General features: G+C 42.8%; 1 protein-coding gene across 1 annotated transcript in view; it reads right to left on the reverse strand.

The window, feature by feature from the left end:
• iglon5 (IgLON family member 5) overlaps positions 1-20,106 on the reverse strand; it is a 95,422-nt gene extending 75,316 nt beyond the window's left edge. Inside the window, exon 1 of the mRNA XM_068323820.1 lies at positions 19,510-20,106. Coding sequence (XP_068179921.1) covers positions 19,510-19,570 — 61 coding nt within the window. The 5' untranslated portion in view covers positions 19,571-20,106. The remainder of the gene's footprint in view (positions 1-19,509) is intronic.
• Between the last annotated feature and the right edge of the window lie 328 nt (positions 20,107-20,434).

Raw genomic sequence — 20,434 nt, forward strand, 5'->3', positions numbered from 1 at the left:
TGTACCGAAGCCTGCACAGGATTCCACTTCCTGTGTCGACTCACGATTTATACGAAGAGGAACTCTTACTCGGGGGTTGACCTTTTAACCCCATCTCTGTTGGAGACGCCTCAGGCACAACATCTATGACCCGTGCTCCTCCAGTCATGCACCTTTCACGTGTGAGCCATGATTGCCTGCTGCTCACACACGCATGTGAGTACTCCAGTGCGCGGATGCACACATGCACAGACGCACTTCTAATGTAAGGATTCTGGGGGAAAATGCATCAGGTTTGCAAATGCATCCATATGCATAGATGAAAATAAGCACACACATACACACATGTGCAAGCACACGCATGTAAAATCACAGCCCAGGCTCCAACACGGTAGGAAATGGCCAAAATATAAGAAGAGAGATGGTAAAAAAAAATTTAAAAAGTGTTTGCTTTTCGCCTGCAGTGGTTAATTGAGTTTAACCACTTTCTTCAAAAGAGCGTCCAGGATGAGATTTTTTTTGCCAAACCAGCAGTTTATCCCAGGACAGGGTGTGGAGTGTGTCGCCGATGAGTGTGTATGTGTTCTAATCACAGGTCATCAATATATCCTGTCAACGTCCTTCCCACATTTTCACCAATTGTATACAATTCGGTGACAGCCAGATGTCCCGGTTTCCCACCGGCACAGAAGGATTTGTCAGAGCTGGACGTAATGATCTCACAGCAGTACATATAGATGTAAACTGATCCACATGGGTCACACACACACACACACACACACACACACACACACACACACACACACACACACACACACATGACAAAAAAACAACGCATAGATTTCAGACATTTATAAAAAACCTTTTCAAAGAGAATTTGATCCAATCTGTTAAAAAAAAAAAAAAATCTGAAAAATATTCAGGGTTTAAAAAAAGCATCAAACATGAATAATTGATAAGTCATAGCTGCACATAACTCAGAACATATCTGACACACGTGACCGTTTTCAGACTTTATTTCACTCTGGTTGAAAAAGGAACGCTCAGCGAACGAAGAAAAAACGAATGAGAGGAAAACGAGAGCAGACATGATGCAGATGGACAGAATGACAAAATGGACCAAGGACAGATATCGACATGTGGTGATTGCTGCAAATTCCAGAAGTGGATCTGTGTGTGTGTGTGTGTGTGTGTGTGTGTGTGTGTGTGTGTGTGTGTGTGTGTGTGTGTGTTTGTGTGTGGGGAGGCTGAAGAATGAGTGCAATGAAATATAATCAAAGACACAAAGACAGTGCGAGAAAGGATTACCTCCTTTGCTTCACTGGTGGATGTAATTGTGGTTAAAAAAAAAAAAAAAAAAGTAAAAAGAAAAACAAACTTGCTGTGACAACAAAAACACAATCGAGCCGCAGAGAGCCGAGCGCGATGCTGGAATTAACAAGAGTGATAAAGATGGAGATAACAGCGAGGAGATGGGGAGGAAAGATTTGCCTGATTATCAGTGGTGATGATAACAGTGTTGGTGGTTATTATAATGAAGGTGGTGCGGATCAAACGTGGCATAATGTCTCGCACACAAGCCAAAAAGATGACTTGATTAAAGCTGCTACTGATACCAGAGATTACAGTGGCATTTTGTTGGCACAATTTTAATCACACATTCCATATTTTATATATTCTGTCATAATTCAGCATAACAAGAAGGTTGTTTTGCATCGTATAATTCCTTTTGCTTTCTTTCATTTTCAAACGTAATCCCCCCTCTCCCCCCCCCCATCCCACATATGACTTCATGAATATTCAAGCACAAATACTGCCCTGGGGTACAAACGCTGGTGTCACTCACTCGTCGTTATTTTAGATCTACTATGACTGCAAATCCTTAAAAATAAATCAGAGCTACACGGCGTTTTTATACCAACAGACGTGGATTATTTTTTTTTATTAAATTAAAGCTTTAAAGCTTGTCCAACATCTTTCCCTTCAGCCAGCGAAGGTTCCGTCACCCATACTGATGAGCTGTCCAGCCTGTAGCCTGAGGCTGAGGTGATCGCCATTCATCAAGGCTGGCATGTAGGTAAATAATTCCACATTCAGAAGAAATTCTATCTGCTGTTAGAATTATGTTAAAAATTCTACCAATTCCTATCTAATAATTAGAGACCAAGAATTGTTATCTAGACCTTTAATGCCGCACAATTCATCTAATTTAATTTTTTACTGATTCTTTAGTTAAGAATGCATAAAAAAAATAATGGGGAAAAAGTTGTTTTCGTAATCCCTCACACATTCGCGCATTAAAGAGCACGGCTTCACAACATTGCTGATTTTTAGTAGGTAATCATGTGATACTGTACACTCATTCTATTGGTCGACGGCATCCGGAAGTGGGCTGCGTTCCGTGAGTTTCGAAACTTTAAAAGTCTATAAGAGTGTAGGAAAAGGTAATACAGGTAGAAGGTGGTTTAATATCAGCATGAATAGGGTCCATGAACATTTAAATGACCGTAAATAACAAAATAAATAGTTTGTCACTATATATTGCGGAATTTTGTTTTTGCGGGTGGTTCCTGCAAGTAACGTGGGATTATTGTCATATCAATGCCAAGTCCATCCTATATGCTCCAGATTGCCATGATGTAATCTAATTCTACTCTTTTTAACGCTAACTGGGAGCTCGGTATCCTCGAGTACCTCCCTTAGACTAACAAAGCTTTGATTAACTGGTCTCTACTCTGACCCCAATCTGAGAAAAGCCCAGATATGCACTAACTCTGCATTGCTTTACACAGGTAATATATGCCAAGGTCGTCCGTCAAACCCCGTGCAATTAACGGGGGCGTCTGAAAGCGCACCTTTGGGATACCATTAACCCTTGCTAGCCTAACAAGACTGCGCAAACACAGGCTAAAAAAGATGCCAGCAAACACACATCAGCGGCGAGACCGAATGGAAGAGCAGAGAGAAAAATCCATTTCATGAATATTGGATTTCATTATGAGGGTGAAAAACAGCTTTGTCGTGGATCATTCTTTAATGACCCAAAGTCCACATGCATGAATCTTTTAGTAGCGGCTGTCTGTTTGATATGAGGGGAGGAAAAAGGAGAACTAGAGAGGGGAGAACCATTTCCCTTGTGTTTTGAGATACAGTTCGATGAGACTAGAGCATCTGGATTATGGATTATTGCGAAATCATAGACATCTGATGATCATTAGAAGTTTTTTTTTTTAACCTTCAAATCATTTATTTCCATGGAGAAACAAAACATTTGGGGTCCAGATTTCAAGTTTGTGTTGAATTTTTTGGTTGGACTTGATTTTTGTCTCCTCACTGATTGCTCAAGGGGTCACATTAACTCGACTCACCCACTCTCTGGAGCCTCCGGACCACAACACAGTTTGGTTTGTCCATTGCTGTGCAGGAAAGAGCCCCTCCCTTTCGACTCCAGAGGATTTGCAACGACCAAACGTTCCGATTTTTTTGACAAAAGATGAGAGATGATTTGTTTTCAGCTCAAATCCAACACTAGATTATTCTCTTTGTGTCTTTTTTTCCTTTAAATGACAGGCTGACATGTTGGATATAATTGGTACTAAGACGTGTTTTATTCGCTAACAAAGTCTCCTTCCATCAGAGGTGGCTGACATCATCGGGTGAAACTGGAGTGAATGCTGGTTATATTGGCAATAAAATGAACGTACCAGGGAACATGAGGTAATATCAGTGCAACACTACAGTCGTCACATTTAATTATGCTGTGGCTCCTCTGCTGTTTGTGGTCAAAACAAAATACTTTATAGAGGCCACAGAGCAAAAGAGATGAATACGTACCCCAGTGGTATTAACATATTTATTTATGGCGCTATGTACAATAAACAACATCAATTGGAGATGTAAACGTGACACAAGTCAGACACACACCTCCGTCTGCCTCTGATAACTTCATCCTGCTCGTCTTTCTTCCCCTGCAGCTCAAAGTTCATCCCCTGAGTGGCGTTACCCTTTGCGTTCCACACAATTAACACAACTTTAATCTAGTTCTTTTTCGTACCTTTTGTGGCGGCATGCAGGAGCAATTACATGCATCACCATCTCTTGACCTTCTTTCAAACAAGATTCACTCACCAGCAGACGCTCCGTGTCATCTTAATGTCAGAGGTTTTTTAGCTCTTGTGTGTCCGTTTGAAAGTTAGAAATAGTAGTCTTTGTTCAACACCACCATCGAATGTCTGTTTGGTTCTAGGGTGAGTGTAGACGGTGGATCTCTTTCAATGCACATGAATAACTCAACAAAAACCATCAACATTAAGAACTGCATGCAGCCAAAGCTACATTTTCTGCGATCAAAGATCAAACCTGTGGCTTGGGAGGGTTGGAGAGTTTCTTTTTTTATTCACGTGGTCGACACCAGAGCACAAGAAGAATATCCTAAGCTGTTTAAATCAATCCACTGGACTCTAAGAGAGTTTTTTGAAGTTCAGTTCAGTTCAGTTCTGAACTGAACTGAAGAAGCCTCTTGGATGAGACTTGAAACTTCTTCAGGAAAAATTCTTAAAATCCAGTGGATTTATTTAAACAGCTTTGGATAACCATGACCTGGATAACTGAGGATCTACACAGACAACAAGAATATTAATAAAGCTCATTATCATTTAGCCGCAATTTCTCTTTAAATAAATGCAACTGATAAAAATGCTGGGTGTAGAAGAGCTGACACTACAACATTTTGCAGATTTAAAAAAGTTGAATAAAACCAACAGATGTAAAACATTTGGGGATATTTCCAGATCTATTGAAAGAGGCAAAGCTGCACTAAATTACCAGTTTTATTTTCTTGGGAAAGTAAACTGAAGGAGTGTGAATAGATGTAAAAGTGGTGAGACAGAAAAGATTGCAAACTATCCAGATCTGTGTCTTTCTTTTTCTGTATTCTTACTCTTGCGAGATTGTGTGCGACTCATAACAAACTAAAAGGCAAGAAGAGATTTTGATACACTTGAAGTCTGTCTCCTTGTTCAGAATTGGTAAAGTTGTCCATCTGGATGTTGTGTAAAACTCATGAATAGACAGCCAGAACTAAGGATCACCTTAGAAACACTGCAGCTTTCATGCAGTTGGGGGCCTGATGACAGAGTCGACAACAGAAGAAGTCCTTACAGTGGATTAGGAATGTGAAAAAAACAAAAGTGTCACTACAACAGCAGGAAAAAAGGGAGCGAGAGCCTCTTTCAATAAATGTAGTAATAACCAGAAAGCGCTCAGAGAGCACAAGCCTCTGCAGAGGAGGCTCGTTTTCCCACACTATGTTATTGCACCTAAAAGCAAAAGTCCCATGATAGTCTGACCTGCAGAATATGACTCCTTGAACATAAAAAGCTCAAGCAGCATCTTAACACCCACAAACTTTATTCACCCTCGGCCGCCAGCTCCAGATCAACCTCACACAAACACACACACACACACACACACAGTCCACAGAGGGGATTTCTTCTCCTGTATGATTTATCATTCATTCATCTTCTGAAAGACGAGACGATTGTAATCGCCCCGTCTTCAGCAGCTTATCCATAATACGGATCACAGGTTATGCAGGAGCCTATCTCAGCTGGGAATTGCAGAGAGGCAGGACACGCCCTGGATGAGACGCCGGCTCATTGCAGGGCCACACGTACACAAATATTCACACTCATATCCACAATTATGGACAATTTAGTGTGTCCATTTTGCTGAAGTTAATATTTTCTGAGAACTCGGAGAGAGCCCATGCAGACACGGGAAGAACAAGCAACCTTTGCACAGAAAGAAATTGAATCCGGAGCCTTCTTGCTCTAAGGCAACAGTGCTACTCACTGCTTGATCATGCTTCAATTTGTAAGATTTATTTACAATAAATATCTCATTTACTTCTTATTTTAATAAAATTTTACTAAACTTGGATGACAAAAGTGAAAAGCTAAGAAAAATTCCATCCATTCATTCGATCAGCAAACCTGAAATACTTGGGGGGGGGGGGGTTACAGCTGCTTTGTCAACATAGTCAGAATGCCAAGTTGATGTATTCTTTTGCAGGGGTAAAATAAATGTAATTAATTACTGTCAAAATGTAAAATTCTCATCAATACCTGATGCTACTACAGTATTGCATATTTTGCCATATGGAATTATTCAAAATGGTGGTTCTAGCAAGAGAAACAAAGCAGAATATTAAATATAAATGACCACAAAATGGGATCCTCGAGTATAATAATAATAATACTGTAAAGTTACTCATGTTCAAAAGCACTTCCGGTTTCCGCGGGTCCCGTTACATTCTTTCTAGTGCTGAAACAGCGGGATGCTTTTATTGTGAAAATCAACACACTTACGCTACTTCCGCCGACGGAGTTTTCAAACCAGAACACTAAACGGGAACTGAACACTATAAATATTTCGCTTGAGAAAAATAACAAAAAAAAAAACATCAAACAACGCGACGAACAGGAAACAAGTGTCTAAACAAAAACACTGACGATCAAAAGGAACAGGAACAAAATGGACACGCTGCTGTGCTCCACAGACAGGACGATTGATCAACACGTGAAACTAGCCTAAATGCTAACACAAACAGAAACAATATAATATAAACGCAAAAAATATCACGTCAAATAATTACTCACTGTTCCCGGTCACTCGAACTGCACTAATCAATAACTTGATTACGAATGAGTAAAAGAAAACGCCATTTTTTTTTAAACTGCGTGACGTCACAACTTAAGACACGTTCACTGGCACCGACTAAACTACAAAAATGGTTGGATTGTTTGTAGTCTTTTCTGCGCTGATTATTTTGTCTTCTCTGTAATTCAGAGAAGTAGAAATCAATGCAGATTAAAATATTTGCATACATTTGTCATTTCAAGGCACTTAAAGATGGAAAAGAAGTATTTTTAGCATTATTACTTTAATTAATAGTCTTATCCACTGCAAAAGAGAGACTTTATTCTGTCAGGAGAATATACTGACCATTTTCTACTGCAGTCCAATGTTTTATACTCATTTTATTATTGGAAGAAGTCAACGTTTCATGAGCATGGCACTCATGAAGTTATTAATATTTGCACACATTCCCATTAAACCGTCTGCACAGAGCGAGTGCATTAGAGGGGGCAGCAAAGCAATGGAGGCACAGCTTTTATTACAGCTTACCAAAAAAGATGTGGTGTCCCCCAGGTGATCGGGGCCCGCACACAAAGTTCCATGTCCATAACTGTATGTTATGCCCCAGAAAAGAGAAAACAGTTGGCCTTAAAGTGCAGGAAGTGGCAACGTGTGAGGGTGCAGCGCCGGAAAGCCCCGGGGGGGTCCCAAGGGATGAAAGCATAACTTATTGAAAATGAACTGACTGGGTTTGTACTATAATAAATGCAACTGTACTGTAATGCCGCTCTACCGCTTCTACTTTTTGGCTGTGTAATTGCTGTCCTCTGAGTTGTAATGTTCCACTTTCATAGAGACAGAATTTCAAAGCCATTCAGTCTTTATGGCTTGACAACGTAGCTTTCAGCCCCGCAGTGCACACTTGTATAAAAAGAAAATCTCTTTTCATTTAGAAGTCCCCAGCTTTAAGAAAATATCACCGGCCTACATCAAAACTGCACTGTCAAAGTGCTGACAACGGACATCTATATATATTGGAGTATGAAAACCTCCCCGTGATGAAAGGAGGAGAAATGAGGCATTAAATGGTGACTGAATTGTCTCTTATTCAGTGTGTGATATCAAACATATTTGCTTAAGTGCATCATTTTCAACACTTCAATCCAATTTTCAGAGATGAAACATATTAAATCAAATGCAATAATTTACACATGTGACATCATTGTTTTAACTGCCTGGAATAATTGAGCCTCAAGGCAACTCTCGCGCTTCTTAGTTCTTCAAATGTATTCACCACACAAAAAATAGACTGATACAAAATAAAATGTAATTAAAGGGAGAATCAATAGGACCAGAAAAAAATTCCTTCCAACATTTTTCGATCTATTAATGCTTTCTGAATTGAAACGTAACTTCTTCTTTTTTTTCCGGGTTGACACTTTTCCTGCACTGCAAATCGATGAGCTTCTATCTTTTGTTTTCTCCTTCCCATCCAAAAACAAAAAGAAAAGCAAAAACAAGCTGAGGTCTCTTGTCAATAAGACTTGATCATGATGAATTCAAGAGAAGATCAATTATGTCGGCCTGATTGAGAAAACACCTGCACTATCTGGCCCACATTTGTCATTTCTGATTTAGCTGCCTCCCTGCAGTACACAGATCAATTGTGATTACAGCCGTCCAAGGAAAAATAACCAACAAAAGTAGCTCACATTTGATAAAGCAGGTATTTATGATAAAACAGCCGACATGAAGAATAATAGCACTTGCTGAATTGGGTTGTTTATCTTCTTTAGTACAGATATCACATGATTTAAATCTTCTTGTTCTGACATCACATTGATTTGTTTTTCGGATTTGCAAAACTGCAGAATTTATACCTCAAAAGTTTTACACATTTCCCATATGAGTGGCCTCACTTCACACCATCGCTCAGATTATCAGTTTCATTTTACGGCACGATTTAAAGGCATCCTTATCGCACCGTGTCTTTTTATCCAATCAATATGAGAAAAACAACAAAAGTTTTTTGTTGTTTATTTTCAAACTGGGGGTGTGTGCTCTGAGATTTCTGATTTAAAAGGCAATTATTCCTCTCTGAGAGCTGCTTGCTCACGGAGGAATTGTTGGGTCTCTGTAAAAGTGTACAGTCTAGATGCTCTTTGGGAAAGTGCCACATGAAAACTTTTGCTGTGATTTGGCACAAAATAAATAAAATAGATTTTATTTCCAATAGTTCCCATCGTGTCTAAAAGTGCAGCAGTTGTTATCAGGAGCGGATAGTGACTTGTCAGCAGAAATATTTTGTGGAAGAGTACTTCTGCCCAACATTAAGCAACTTAATTGCCCTTTTCAGACACCTCCATTATTTCTTAATGAAATTGGAGGTCCGCTAGTCAGAGAAAGGTCACGTCGATAAAGTCTGTGACCCCGCCATGAGGAGTGAATGTGATCTTCTTGCTGTTTTTGCTTTATCGTAGTAAATCTATCTGGCAGCTCCAGCGATGTGTTTGATCAGTATATCAAGCCTTAACATTAGGCCGCAGCACTTTGGATGAAAAGGTAATGTGGGCTGGCAATAAATGTTAGTGAAACATTTACATGTGCTCAAGCGTCGCAATAGCTGCCGTAAATAAGATTGAATAAGAGCTCAGTAAGAAGAGGAACTTTAATTGGATATCAGGAATAATACGCATTTTATTGGGAAATATTTGACCAAATTACCAACATCGTGTTTAGCAATGCTCTAACAGTTTGGATAGCGGGGGGAAAAAAGGACTCCACATGTGTCTTTTAAACGACCCACAGCTTCAAAATGCATAAAGACAAATATTTCTGATCAGTATTTAAAAATCACACCGGAGTCTCAGGAATTATATTATAAAACAAATTAGATAACACCATGCACCCACATCCCATGATGAAGAAATGAATGAAATGTGATTGGAGCACGAATCCAATGGCGCACCATACCCCCGGAGATGTCTTAAATAATGACTGAGTGGAATAACGTGCTCGCAACTGCCCCCACCAAGGTCCAAACGCTAATGGAATTTCACTGAATTCATTACAAAAACCGAGAAGAGCAGCTCAAGCTTGGCTTTCAGTGTTATCCACTCATCTAATTGCTGAAATATCCTAATACAATAACACAGCGGTGTCTTCTCCCAAACCCAATTAATGCTCTATTGCGGTACAAGTGTTTGATGAGATCTCACCTAACATCCCAATTACCGCAAGGGGCTGCACAAATTTGATATTTCAGTCCAAAAAAAGATTCCCGTGATCTCTTGTTTCAGGATGGGTGATGCAATTTTATTTTATTTTTTTTAAATTTTCACACCATCCAGGATTCTCATGATGAGGAGGATGGAAATATTTTAAGACATCTGTGGAACATCTTCCGGTAAGTCCATTAATGGGACGTCACAGGCAAAATTCTCCTTACTGTCAGGGATGCTGTGCTAATGCGGACGTTTTATCATAAGATATCAGGTGCCAGGGCCCCCTGCCCCTCCCCCATCCTGGGCCCTAATCACAGGAGAAAGGCCCTTAGTGCAAGGGTTACAACTGTACCAATCAGTCAGGCATCAGCATGGTCCCATCCAGCAATCTGAGTATTCATCCAGTGTATGCCGACAATTTTAATGAGTCTCTAAATATATTTTATGTAACCTGTGGATTTTTTGACAAACTCCAAACCACTTGTTATGATGTGGGCACACTGCATGAGTGCCTAATTAGAGGTGTTCTGCTTCGCTGGAACGACTCCCTAACCAGTGGCATATCACGTTAGCAGCAGCAGCAAATATCACACGACGACTGACCCCGAAACAATTGTACTACTCCCCAATCATAGCGATACCACCCAAGCACCCCGCTTTTTTTTTTTTTTTGTATCCATTTGCAGAATAAACCTGCAATAATTATTCCACCTAGTCATCTGCCTGTGAAATCAATCCATCTCCATCGCTATCTGTTGCAGCATTTTTTAAATCCTTCTCCCCCCCCCCCAACACTCCCTTTTTTACCCTCACGCCATCTGTCTCAATCTTTTTTTTTTTTTTTACTCCTCCATCTCTTCAGCTTGTCCACCTTCAAGCTTCTCCACCTGTCACTTCTCATTTTCCGCGTTAAACGTACATACAAGTCATGCTTGAATGCTTTTCTTTCTTTTTTTTTAATTTTATTTTTGGTGTGTATGTGTGTGTGTGTGTGTGTGTGTGTGTGTATGAAAATTTCCACCAAATGTGAGAAAATATCCGTTAATGACAGACCCCCGCTCTCTTGATTTGGAAGCAACACGTTGGCCTTCTCAGCATGCTGACCGGCTCATTATCATTTAGAACCGCTTGCTGCACAAACAACACACCCACGCGGTCTGTTGCCAACTCCTGCCAGGAATTAGAATTATATGAAAGTCAGGATGAGAGATATCCTTACAGTCACTATTATGCACTGCCAAGTCCAGCGGACCCAGCCTCTTGTACGCCTTTTTGTGTGTGTGTGTGTGTGTGTGTGTGTGTGTGTGTGTGTGTGTGTGTTCCCATAGGAGACAATATTGGTATGTGGTGCTCATTAGCACACCCTGTGTCTGCTCTACACCCCTCACTCATGCCGCCTCTCTCTGTCTATTAAGTTCTGGGATACAATTATCTCCCTCTCTCCCTTTTCACCCTCCATCTCTCTCACTCACCATGAATGAGTGTCTGGAACACAATTACCCCTGTTCTCTCACTCTTTTTTTTTTTTTAGCCATCCCTCCCTCTCTCCCTCCCCGCCTCTCGTGGCTTCAAGAAGGAGTCTGCAGCCGCTGAAATATTTATTGATCTGTTTTCCTCAGTTTTTATTTATTTCTCCTCTCTTCCCTTTTTGCCCTCCGTTTCCCTCAGCGTCGACCCACGAAACACCTCCAGCGGCATGAGATGTCAGAGGCGGCGGCGGCGGCGACAACGGCGACGACGGGGGCCTGGAAATCTACAACATGAAACCATTATTTAGCATTTGTTGCACCTGGTAGTTGTTTTTTTTACCTGTGTAAACAGAATGAAAGGTGTGTGTGTGTTTGTGTGTGTATGTGTGTGTGTGTTTGTGTGTGTGTGTGTGTGTGTGTGTGTGTGTGTGGGTGGGTTCAGGGGGCAACAGTTGAACAGCAGCATCAGCTGAGGCGGCGCCGGATGGAGGAGTGAGACGGGTGGATTGTTCATGAGTGTGTTCTGATGCCGCCGTCAGCCGCAGGGGGGGCTGGTTGACAGGAAACACAAAGGTGAGCTTCTTGGGGTTTTTTGGGGTTTTTGGTTTTTTTTTTACATCAGCGCAAAAGGAAATTGTACACAACCGCGGGCTATGGAAGTAATCGTCGTCATGGCAACAATGTCACAAGAAAATTACAATGCAAACAGTTTTTAGCGCTGGATGAAATGGATTACACCGACGAACGCCACGGTAATGGGGACAGGGAGGAAAGCGGGACCCCTTCGTCCCTCCCGTCTCCCCCAGGGATGAGTCGCCTGCACTAATCTGAATGTGTTCCCAGTGATGCCAACTCCTCGGCACAAAAAAGGACGAGAAGGCGGAGGAAGAGATGGAAGCGAATCACACAGCGTTCTCCTTCCACCCTCAGACAGCACTCATTCTTCATAAATGTGTAACATCTGTACATCAAGGAAACACCCCCCCCCCACCACCACCACCACCACCACCCTTTCTAACAGATGGTTCAATCTGCAGAGTGGACTTAATGCTAGAAAGCAAAGAGGAAAGGAAGAAAAATATGCTCTGAGATGGTGAATTTATCTATTTACCTATCCATCCATCCATCCATCCATCCATCCGTCCATCCATCCATCCATCCATCCATCCATCCATCCATCCATCCATCCATCCATCCATCCGTCCATCCATCTGTCCATCCATCCATCCATCCATCCATCCGTCCATCCATCCATCCATCCATCCGTCCATCCATCCATCCATCCATCCATCCATCCATCCATCCGTCCATCCATCCATCCATCCATCCATCCATCCATCCATCCATCCATCCGTCCATCCATTTATATCATTAGTGGGAGAAATGATCAAATCCATCTTTCCAGTGGTAAAAAAAAGTAAAGGAGCTACTCCACAAGTATAAATGCATACATTCATTTCTCTGTGAGAGTGTGTAGGTGTGTGTGTGTGTGTGTGTGTGTGTGTGTGTGTGTGTGTGTGTGTGTGTGTGTGTGTGTGTCAGCACCACTTACACCTGCCTCGACAGCCTCTCCGCTCCCTCTTCAATGATCTGCACTAAATAAAACATGGCCCTCTTTCATTTGTCGCATTGAGAACTCACAGCTAATGTTCATATCCACACCTGGACCCACACGGGTCTGGTAGCTGGGGCCACCACACAGGGGGGGTGGGGGGAGGCTGTCACAACGCCTATTACTACAGTAATTAATCGCGGTGTTACTACCTGTCCTCGGGTTGTTTTATTCCCACGTTAGACTCCATATATTGCAAACAGATTTGGCTCCAACTATTATTTACAACCTTGACACAACATACGTGTAATTCCTGACCCCTTCCGAACCAATATGTGAGGCCCAGAGAAGTGTTTATCAGAACCAACAGAAGAAATCTCCAGTGTGTGTTCCACCCTCCTTCTCTCTAAGCGTCCTCGTAGGATTTGAACCTGTGACCTCTCCGTCGCCGCTCCGGTCAGATATCCTGCTAACGCTACGAGACGCGGCATTCAGCTCCAGCTTGACAGGTCACCGGGGTCAGCAGCTCAGAGGTTATTCCTCTCTGTCTAACCGGTAATTGGAAATGCTGCAAAAACACACCAAGAGAGGGCAGAGCGATGAATTTATCTCAACAGCTCTCTGTGTTCTTGTGATTTTCGTACCGTCACAGGTAACATGTGAAACAGGTGAAGCATTCTCCATTAGTTTGGTGGTAAAGACTCCAATTGGACATCTTTGACCCAGATGATGGTTTCACCAATAAATAACACAGCCAATGAAACACAGGAAGAGAAACTCCTCCTAGTAATAGATAGCATCGAGCGGCTCGTAAAAATATTGAGGAAAAGCACAAGAACTAATGGAAGTTTTTTTTCTGACACAGAAAAGTTCAAATGTCAAGGCAACAAACACGCATCAGAGGAAGAAGCGTAAGGATTGGATGAAGGGCAGTGAACCTCAAGGCGACCCTTTCTCAAGGCGACCAGGTTGGACATCATCATCATCATCCCAACAGGTGTAATCTCCTCGGGACGAGAAGGAAGAGGGGTGGAAAAGATTACCCAGCTTGCACCTGAGCTGCTCCGTCTTGACCCTGAACCTGCTGTGTTTTTGTGCGTCTCAGGCTGCTGTTCCTTTGAAACTTACATGAACTCATTTTCCGCAATTAGTACCGTTGATGGAATTAGCAATGCAACGTGGGCAGATGGAATCTGACTTCCTGTTTGAGTCACCAGTGTGTTGGGTTGGATGAGACATTTATCCGTCTGTCTGTCTGTGCCTTACATGTTTTATGAGGAATATAGTCTGTCTGAATTTCAAACATAAATGGACGGAATCCAGTAAATTTACATGTGTTTTGCCGCCTCCCTAAATGTGTGCAATTCCTCGTTTTTTTCTTATTTGAACAATTTCAGACAGTCAGGAGTTTTTGTTCCTGTCGGAAAGGAAAGGTTAAAAAAAAAAAAAAAAGGTCGTGGTGTTGGGTTTGGAGAGGGATATCATTGCAAGCGTCTGCACATCTGTACCAACACAAAAACAAACAAAACCTTGTAACCTCACTTTGTTTGGCTCATTCCACAAAGAGCGGCGTGTTGAGTGCGTTTGAATGAAGGACAACGCAGGATATCAAATGTAGGACATGAAAAAAATAAATCTACATTTTCACTGGAAATGAAAAGGAAAAAGGGAATCCGACATAAATCCAATATAAATAGACAGACAGAAGTAAAAAATGACACCTCCCTCCTTTCTTTGGGAAGGACAAGGTGTAAGACCATAAAAGACGTGGTAGAGAGAAATCAAATGCTGAAAAGTAGTAACAGTAGTAAGTCAACAGATCTGCCGGATCTCAGCAGAAGGGATTTAACATTCCCAGTGCAGTAAAACAGAATGAAGACATTCTTGTCATAGAACAGACAAATGCAGGAAGTGTCTGGAAACATGTAGTGAAGCTTAGCTTTGGAAGTGTGTATGGATGAACTGAATGGAAACTCCCATTTGATGAAGCAATCATTAATCTCTTGAAGGCTTTCTACTGAGATCTAATCAGAGATCTGCATACCCGGCTCATTTGGCGTGTTGATTGCTGTCATAGGTCAATTGTAATGATTTATTTTTTTAAAAATGGTGACACCCTTTCTACCTGGACTCACATTTTTGAAGAAGCCAACTATCCAGAACTAAGCTTGAAGCACCTTCAAAATAAGATTTTTTTTTCTTCTTTGCAGAACCCTGAAAGAAAAAAGAAAGAAAAAAAACCTCTGCGTGAGTTCATACATTTCTTGGCAAAGACTCCACTCTGCTAAAGGTCACCAATTGAGCGAATGCCCAAGTCTCTCCACTTCAAGAATCTATTATCAAGCCAGGCTGGTGAGAATGAACATTTCTCTGCTATAAGGTGCAAGAAAAAAAAAACTAATAGGAAGTTCATCTTAATTTGCTTCCAGCTTCTGGTCATGACATGAATAATAACACATACATTGTAAACAGATTTATCTAGGGCCACTGGAGACCGGATTCCTGCACCCAAACTTTATATTGGCCACTGCTGTTGCAGCCAATGAAGGAGTTTAGCTGGGTTATCCAACCTCGTGCAAAATTGTTCTGATATTGGAGCCCAGTGATAGAGACAAAAGTCAATTAAAGCAAACCCGTCAGCCAGCAAAGATTAGCAGAGATGAGGTTCTTTACGTCGACAGATTTTATAATGTCAAAAGGGAGGATAGCAGAACTTCAGGGATAACTTTAAGGATTTGGAAAAGAACCCTTGAAAAGTTATAGTAGCTGAAATATTATTTGATCTATGTTGGTCAGAGAATCAACAAAAGAGGGAGTCATCTCAGAAATTAAATATTAGCCTGTAGTTTTGAAAAACCGAAAAGTCAATGACAGTCTTGAGCCCTCGAAAGATGAATTCCTGACATGAATGTTATATAGTAAATATATGAAAGGAAGGTCTTTTAACCCAATGGGAATCACCTCAAGCAGTCCTGTAACCAGACAAATTTATTTTTTTTAAAGAATAGCAGGAAGAATAATTTGTCTCTATACAAACAGCAAAACATCATCTGCATATGAGGATGTTTTAGCAGCTGACTTTGCGACACTGAAGCCATAAGTGGTGCTATGAGTGCTGTTTAATGGGGTTTTTTGGAATATTTTCAAATGTTTCTGCTTCGACGAAACTAACAAGATAGTTCTGACTTCCTGACTTCATTACCATAGCAACACTTTCTGCATCGCTACGCCCATCCATGCATTAAGGCGTCACCTGTCTGCCAGTCGCAGCTGGAGTCAGGCTGCTTCTCCATCTTTTGCACCGTCTCCAGTATGTGTGAGGAATAAACCCAGTATAAGATCTTGCATTCACAACGACACTGACCACCAGAGAGTAGCAAAGAGATATGACGAGGTGGAGCGCAGAGGGATGACATCCGGACCACAGTCCTCACGCCGAGCCTTTTAAAACCTCCAGCCAACGTCCCAGGGGCTTTAGCCCCTCTGAATCCACCTCTAGCAGACTAATACACCCTGCCAAAATGGCAGAGCATTTCTAAGTCAAACATGGAGAACAACAGCACACAGGACCCACAGATTTCAAAGGGAGGGAGAAAAAGCAGAGGCCCCTCCAGAGTAGGAGCGCAAGGCATCTGTTGATGCTGGCATCTTCCTTTTGCCTCATCCTCAAGCCAAGACTGGTGATCCAGTCGAGTGTGTACAATCGTGAGTATGTGTGTGTGTGTGTGTGTGTGTTTGTACATGTGTGTATATGAGGAGGCAGGGAAGAACGGTGGCTACATGCTAACATGTGCGATGCGCATTGACCCCACTTGGCCCCCATATGTTGCTGAGACAAGAGGGATGGGTGGATGCAAAGCGACGCCACCTGTTTCCAGCCTCTGTTCCTTCCTGATACATCACAGCAGAGCACATGTTGGAGATCCATACAATGCACTAATTGACCATTAAACACAAATGGGTCATACAGTTGAGCTTTTTATCCAATAGTTATATTAATGGATATCTGTAAGGCAGATTTCAGTTTCTTTGGTGTCAAAATGCGTGGTAAAAATATCCTGCGTCATATAACCTTAAACGTCGTCCGCTGTGACCTCATGTATCACCGCCAGCAGAAGCAATTCCTCTTGTCATCTTCACTTTTCACTAAATCAATGACAGCATTATTCTCATTATCAGATCTTGCTTGTTTCTGCCACAACAGAAATCCATTGAGCAGAGGGTAAATTGTTTAATTTTGTGTGGAGTTCTGTGTGTGTGTGTGTGTGTGTGTGTGTGTGTGTGTGTGTGTGTGTGTGTGTGTGTGTGTGTGTGTGTGTGCGTGTGCGTGTGTGTGTGTGTGTCAGAGAGAGAGAGAGTGAGAGAGGAAACATTCACAGCCTTATTGTTTCATCATCAGGAAATCAGCAAAGCCTCACCCCTGTCTGGTGTAAAGGATGGAACAGGTTTTGATTAATCACACTCAGCATCCGTTCCAGATATTTGTAGACGTTTTACTGCGGGTACCGGTCTTTGCTTGACCGCCTGCCTTTCTAGAGTTGAGCTTCTAAGACATTTTAAGTGGAACAAAAAAGGGAAAATGTCTGAGGAAGAGAGAGGCAGGATGACATGCCAGGAGCTGGCCCATCACACCCATGGAGTGGTTTGTTGATTCACATGCCAAGCCGGTGGGAAACCTTTGAATGGCCTTGTGTTTTGTAGCATAGATCCATTTTTTCTTTGTTGAAAACCTTGTTGGCACGCCATTGAACAAATCTGAAATGCATTTTACGATCTGTTTCTATGGGGATGAAAGATAAAATGGTTTTTTCCATCTAAATAAATATGTGCTGTGCACACTGTGAAGTCGCTAAATGAGCAATAATCTGTCAAGAGAAATAAATCTCTTCACATGAGTAAAATACTGGACGCTCATTAGGCCTTATACATTATTAACCTGACAATGAAAACTCACACACAATCTATTAAACAATGTCAGAGGCATTTAAGCGTTCAAATACTGCTTTTTCCCCGACTTTCAGGGGATAAAACAAAAAGTGCTATTCCGCAGATGCAGGATTTACCAAGCAGTGGACCACAGCCTTTTAACAGTCATGTTCTTCCTTTATAATGCATGCTTTGTACCTTTAAAAGACGTGCTGTGGACCAGAGAGAGTGGCAGGCAGGATCCATCTGCAATTGCTGCAATGTGCACTGCACATCAATATCCAATCATTCCTCCAACTGTGGCTGACGGGAATGGTCGCATCTTCGCGTCACCAAAGAGCCACATAGGTCAAAGTGTCAGAGGGTGCACAATCAAGGCTGAGGACGGGTTTGTGTAGCATTAAGCTTGTTGTGATTGTGTGCTGCACGCATCCTGCGGGGCTGTCCGTCTGTTCTGTCCCCGGTGAGGCCACGGGCTTGCTGTGGCGAGCCATCCGTGACCGGCTGGGCTCTCCCGCCCACCGAGTGACTCAAGAGCAGGAGGCAGTGGCCCCGTCTGCATCTGCAAGTTGTTAACCTCACATCTTATTGCACTGACACATCAATTACTGTTATTATTGGGCTGGAGTAATTTATTTATATACTGATTTCCCACAGGATGAAGGCAGGACTAATTGAGCCAGGTGTGTGTGTGTGTGTGTGTGTGTGTGTGTGTGTGTGTGTGTGTGTGTGTGTGTGTGTGTGTGTGTGTGTGTGTGTGTGTGTGTGTGTGTGTGTGTGTGTGTGTGTGTCAATACTGGATGGGCGAATCATTGCGCGCAACTCATGCGGGAGCTTTGTGGGGGATCGGATGGTGTAAAATGCAGGAGGGTTTTTAAATAGTCCCTGGTTGGTCAGCGGGACCTGTGGGCAACAACAACACTGTCTGTGTTATTCATAAGTAAGCAGATTAAATGTCACCTCAACCTTCCGGTGCTGTAAGTTATCTCAAGTCCGTGAAAAGGGTTTAACTGTGTGTTTTTGTTGTGTTTTTTTGAACACATGAATGAAGAACGGGCGCTTTGTGGAGCCGACCTTGGGTTTGAAGACACTACAAAAACACCGTTTCACTCTCTCTGCATTGCCTCCACACGTACTAAAGTTAAATGCGCGCCCCTCCTCCTCCTCCTCCTCCTCCTCCTCCTCCTCCTCCATCCCCTCCAACCCACCCTCCCTCTGCGCGCCGGTGGTGCGTCATGTGCGTGGGACACCAGACCATTCATGTCACGTAAGGGAATCTTCACCGACGACTGAGGATGAGAGTCTTCTTCTTTTTTTTCTTTTTTCCCCCCTCCACCCTCCCTCCCCACCACCACCACCACCATAGTAAACATCTTAACATGCATCACTCGTTGCTGAAGACTGAAGCTTGGCTCGGAGATGAACCTGCGCTGCGTTCTCACGCACGCGTAAAACGCACAAGCGCGCATAAAGCATCCCTTTCTCTGCATCTGTATGTGTCTGTGTCAAGCAAAATAGGAAAGAATAAAATAAATAAATAAAAAAAACAACAACTACTAATCGCAGTGGCACGACAAGACACGCGTGATTCAGGTAAACCCCCCCCCCCGCTCCCCGTCATTAGTATTCACCTCCATGAGCGGTTTCAGAAAATGAAAGGCGAAGATAGAGAGGCGCAGGCAGCAGCAGCGCAGCGCTGGAGGAGCCTGTCACAACTTACCTTTCGAGAGCAGAACCAGGATGAAACCAGCCAACGCTTTCCACAAGAGGGGGCAGCCCATGATGGAGTTCTGATGGATTTTCAGATTGTTGTTGTTGTTGTTTTTTCTTCTTCTTTTTAAGCCTCGGTATTCCTCCCTCACGATGTCGTGGCGGGGACCTGTGAGGACTCAGTGGATGACTGTCGACAGCAATAGTCCAACGCTTCTACACGTGATGGGATGAAAACATCCAGTCTTGTCCGCCAGACTTTTTCCTTTTGATGCCGGAGAGAGACGCGCAAAGAGCTGTTTATCTCCCTCTGAGTAAGAAGAATCTCTCAAGCAGAGTAGAAGAAAAAAAAAAAACCCAAAAACAAATATTCCACACACTTAGTAGCGCTCTGGGTTGCTTTGAAAGAAAAATATAATATTCTAGAGATCGCCTCAGAAGAAAGGGAAAAATGGAAACTGTCCAATAACTTGACACAAATATGTTTCTGGTCAGAGAACAGGATGGAGTGTGTGCGTCCTCAGCGGTCGCAAGTCGCCACTTCAGCTGTAATTAGCCTGCTCCCGTTCGTCTCTGTTGGTATGCAGCGCGTCTCGTCGCTCCGCACTCCGCGCGTCGCAGTGACCAGCGTTGGCTGCGAGGCGCACCAGAAAGAGCATGATTGACAGCTCAAGGAGACCCCCTTTCCCCAATCACGGGGCCCCTAGGAAGGAGGAGGGATTTACGATTGCACCGATGTCCCGCAAGCAGAGGCCGGCCAAAGATGCTGCGTCGTCCAATCGCAGGCGCGTACTGGGCGGGCAGAGAGCGAGGCGAATCGCGCCGCGGTGATAATATAATGTGATTTATAGCCAGTTCGGTGTTGCTGCAGTACTGAGAGGAACGGTCCACAGGGGGGGTGGGGTGGGGGGCAGGCTGGCATGATAACTACGGGG

Source organism: Antennarius striatus, chromosome 9, assembly GCF_040054535.1.
Source record: "Antennarius striatus isolate MH-2024 chromosome 9, ASM4005453v1, whole genome shotgun sequence".
NCBI classification, from domain to species: domain Eukaryota; kingdom Metazoa; phylum Chordata; class Actinopteri; order Lophiiformes; family Antennariidae; genus Antennarius; species Antennarius striatus.